Source organism: Glycine max, chromosome 3, assembly GCF_000004515.6.
Source record: "Glycine max cultivar Williams 82 chromosome 3, Glycine_max_v4.0, whole genome shotgun sequence".
Classification (NCBI taxonomy): Eukaryota; Viridiplantae; Streptophyta; class Magnoliopsida; order Fabales; family Fabaceae; genus Glycine; species Glycine max.
Window position 1 is genome coordinate 44,800,112 of NC_016090.4, and position 4,800 is coordinate 44,804,911.

A 4,800-nucleotide genomic window follows, 5' to 3' on the forward strand; every position below is an offset into this window, starting at 1 on the left:
TACAGCACTAACATTATGTCAAGAGTTCGCTCATGGGGTTTAAAAAGTAACTAAAAAGAAAGATAAGGTTAGGCTTTTGTGTTGTGTCTAAATGATATCAATTCAGTTTGACACAACTGGATTGCCCTCTTGAATGCAATTGCAACACAGATTGGGAATGCGACATACATAAGGTTTTAGGTAGCAGGCAAGCAGCTGTCAAAAACCAGATCATTGTCCATAGGTGTGCATCCTATTGTTAATGTGACACCTTCAATCCCCTTTCCTTTTCTTCCTCTAGATCTAATCCCATTCCTCTAATGGTAAAAAAAATAGACATCCTTCTTAACAATTCATAGATAGCATTCTTAGGACCAAGAAAACAACAAGAAATAAATGATTTGAGAGCAAAATCATTAATAAAATATTGTGATTTATGAACAAGTCTTTATTCAAGACCTTATTATTAGCCTTTTTCTTTCTTACAATATTATTAATACTGAATTTTATTGATGACTAAACTAATTAATTACATTTAGTGAGATTTTTTTTCAATTATTTTTTTCATCATCAAATTCTTAAGAGAACTAAATCTAATATCACTCATATGTAATATGTAATAGTTTGCCTCCTAGACCTGGTCCCCACGTGACCTATCTCTCCTCTTTAATGGGTTGGATGGATAAATGTAGTAGGATCACCCGTAGAGAGTTAGCCAAGTCCAACCAAACGGGACCCACTGTCCACTTCGACGTTGTTTAGATTACATGACTTTTCAGCTACTAAAAATCTTTATCCAACGGCAACGACCATGACTCAAATTATATGGTATTGTACTTTTTTATCCTGAATTTTAACACTAAGAAAAAGAGAGTAGGCCACGGTGTTTGATCAAGACGAGCGAGAGAATTAGTGAGTAGCTCCCATTTACTTTATGACAAAATAGCTTTAAAAAAAAAACAAGATAAAAGCAATAAGTCAAGGTCATGTGGTCCAGTGGGAAGGATCTTCCCACTGTTATGCATTAATAGTACTGTTACAGTGTTATGTTATGCATATAGGGTGGAATTGATTATGGTGAGAACTGAGACGGGATTGAGTTCCCTGATTAGGAACTAAAGAAGGAGCAATACAACAACAACTGCCAGGTTCAGGGATTCCTTGGAGTAGCATTAAAGATACAGTTCTGGATCTTCTTCTCCCAAATAACAAGTCTTTTTTTTCTCTCCTAGAAAAAGTAAATGGAACAAAAAAAAAAAAAAGATTTTAAAGAGGGAAAAGGTGCATATTGATGTCTTGAGAGAGAACTTTTTGTTGGCAGCAAATGGGTCTTGATTCTCAGGCTCACAGCATGGTTTTTATCATTACCATATTGATATTCTTGTCATTGCAAAATGCAGCAGGAAATGAAAATCAGATTGAGACAATCTCAGGAATGGATGAGAATGAAAACAAGCAAACTCCTATAGTGGAAAACTTTAGAACTTTGCTTGGACTCAACATGTTCAACACAAGAAAGCCATGCTATAATGTTGCTGACTCTAACTTTGTGTCCCTCTCACCTTCTCTGTCACCCAACACCGAAGCTGAGGCTCTGGCTCCGGCTCCGGCTTCGGAGCTGCACGTGCACCCTCATTCCTATCACTCACATAGGAACTTGCCACTTCACAAGATTCTAAAAGAAGATAAAGGCATGGCAAAAAGAACAACAATAGTAGCTGTTGTAGTACCTGGTGGAGTTGCTACCTTAATTTGTGCACTTGGGTGTGTCTGTGTTTGCAAGAAATTCAGAAATCACAAAAGGAAACCCAATAGGACAATGCCACTCTTCAGCAAGAACGAAAGAACAGGATGTACGTCTACGTACCAAAATTCATCAAGCAATGTGAGTTTAAACTCTGCCCCTGATCTGTTTTACCTCACTTGTTTGAAACAAACTTGTGACACACAAAATAGAAGTACTTCAACCCATGATTCCCCCAAACGTACAATTTATGAGAAGAAAGTGTTGCGTAAAGAAGAATATGACAAGGCTAGCACTAGTAGCTCTTCCACAAAGGAAATTCTCTCTGTTCATGAGGATTTGGAATATCAATGTGGCAAAGCTTCATCTGGAGAAAAAACTGTCCTTCGAGGATGCCATAGCCTTCCATCAGACAACGAAAGTTTTCATTCATGTTTTGATACTCACTCATCAGTAAGTGAAACAGAAACATTGTGTCTCTCTCCTAGAAATTCAATCTCTTCAACAAATCAATTTCCTTGCCCCCCTCAGAATTCAACTACAAAGGTAAAACTAAAACCTAACCAATCGCAATCACCATGCATTCCGCAACAAGATGAACAAAAGAAGATTCAAACTTGTCAACCTAGCATTCCTCCCCCACCATGTCCACCTCCATTTTTGAAAGGAAACATTAACAGTGCAATCAAAACTCCACCTTCTCTACTTCCTCAAGGTAAGGGTGGAAGTTCTCCACTGCCAAAACTCAAACCACTTCACTGGGACAAAGTAAGAGCCACGCCAGATCGAACAATGGTGTGGGATAAGCTACGAACAAGCTCATTTGAGTGAGATTTTCCTCCAAATTTTAGCCATTAATATCTTATCTCTATCTGCTTTAACTTCACAGTTTAAGCACATGATGAATTTCAACCAGGTTGGACGAGGTAATGATCGAGTCACTCTTTGGCTACAATTTACAAAACTCAGTGAAGAACGACGAAACAAAGAGCAAAACCCCGTCTCCTAGCAAGCATGTACTTGAGCCAAAACGGTTTCAAAACATAGCAATTCTCTCCAAAGCTCTAAATACCACAGCTGAACAAATATGCGAAGCCCTGATACTAGGTTAATGATAAACGTCCTCAAACTCAAAATTAAATATGCAATCATAATTTATGCTTTGACCACTAATGTTTTCGCCAACACAACATGCATGCTCATCATTTACACTATGTATATGCTAAATATAAAACCAGTATTAGAATTAATTAATGTTGCTAAGTCGAATATCTTTTTAAAAAAAATATGCAGGGAAAGGCTTGTCTTTGGAACAACTAGAGGCACTGGTGAAAATGGTACCCACGAAGGAAGAAGAGGCTAAGCTCTTAAGCTACAAAGGAGACGTCAATGAACTAGGGTCTGCTGAAAAGTTTGTGAGAGCAATGCTTAGCGTACCATTTGCCTTTCAACGAGTGGAAACCATGCTTTACAGAGAGACTTTCGAAGATGAACTATTTCACCTCAGTAACTCTTTTTCAACGCTAGAGGTAGCCACTGAACAATTTAACACCCTTTGAAAACAGCTCGTTGCACAATTTTTGTTATTGTTGAGAAAACTTTATTGGAAATTACAAAACAGTGTAGTCATGTAGGTTGTTTAAAAAATCCTCACTCATGAAATTTTAACCACATATAAATGTGTTATAAGTTATAACTTATAAGAAGTGTGTTTCAGAAGAAATTATTGTATAATCAGTGACTGGTCTGAGCTAATTTCTATGTGAATTTTATTAACTCTTCCCGCAAATCGTAAAACTCGAATATGTATCACATGAAGTTTGATCCAAACTATACAATAAATTCTCGTGTCAGAGAGTGTATTGCTAGTATTTTTTTTTAATGACATTGGGATTTTTTGTGACACCAGGAAGCGTGCAAGGAACTAAGGTCAAACAGGTTCTTCTTGAAATTGCTGGAAGCAGTGCTGAAAACAGGAAACCGCATGAACGTTGGGACAATCAGGGGAGGTGCCAGAGCCTTCAAACTCAACGCCCTTCTGAAGCTTGCTGATGTTAAAGGAACAGATGGTAAAACAACCTTGCTCCATTTCTTTGTTAAGGAGATTGTTCGCTCGGAAGGAATCAAGGCTTCAGAGAGGATCATGGGGCAGAAAAGCGAAAACAGAACGGAGGAAGAGAAGGAAGAAAATTATAAAAGAATAGGACTAGAACTTGTTTCTGATCTAAGTGCTGAGTTATGCAATGTTAAGAAGACAGCCACAATTGACTTGGATGTTCTTGCAAGCTCTATCTCAAACCTATCAAGTGGAGTGGCTAACATGCAGAACCTGGTAAAGGGTCTTTTGTGTGAGGATGAAAAGAGTGAGAGCTTTGTCATTTCTATGAAGTGGTTTCTGAACTATGCAGAGAGAAAGGTACAGGACCTGCAAGGATGTGAAGGGAGAGTCATGGCTCGTGTCAAAGAAATAACAGAGTATTTTCATGGGGATGAGAGTAAAGAAGAGTCGAATCCACTTCGAATCTTTGTGATCGTGAGGGACTTTCTGGAGATGGTAGATAATGTTTGCAATGAGCTTAAAAGGTCGTCTACGAAATCACCTCGCACCATTCGGTTACAGTAGAGAATCTCCTTGTTGTGTGTTTAAATGTTTTGGAATCATGGTTATAATTTGATTATTTGAACGTAAACATCGTGTTTGGGAATTTATATATATTAGAAAATGAGGAATGCCAGTGGTTATAATTTTTTTAAAATCATCCATTTTAATAGATTTAACTTTTTCAAGAGAGAATCATTAATTGAGAAATAAAATTTATCAAAATTAATCATTTTAAATAAAATTTAACCAATCAGGAACAGAAAATCCGAAGGAGGGTGTTAATAAAATTATCGCTAGTGTTCCTTGGTGTGCCTAGAGAAAAAAATTATATATAAATATGATAAATGATACTTTTATGATGTAATAGGAAGGGGAAAAATTATTATGAATATATAATAAGTAATAAAATTAATAACTAATATTTTCGATTAAAAATAAAAAATAAAGATATAATAAGTGTTAATTGATTGTTTAC

General features: G+C 36.6%; 1 protein-coding gene across 1 annotated transcript; it reads left to right on the top strand.

The window, feature by feature from the left end:
- Nucleotides 1-956: 956 nt before the first annotated feature.
- Nucleotides 957-4,413, top strand: LOC100776340 (formin-like protein 11). Its single transcript, XM_003520756.5, has 4 exons — nt 957-2,550; nt 2,640-2,830; nt 3,017-3,252; nt 3,633-4,413. Exons 1-4 carry the CDS (start codon nt 1,304-1,306, stop codon nt 4,344-4,346), a joined length of 2,388 nt encoding a protein of 795 aa, XP_003520804.1. The 5' UTR covers nt 957-1,303; the 3' UTR covers nt 4,347-4,413.
- The last annotated feature ends 387 nt before the right edge of the window (nt 4,414-4,800 follow it).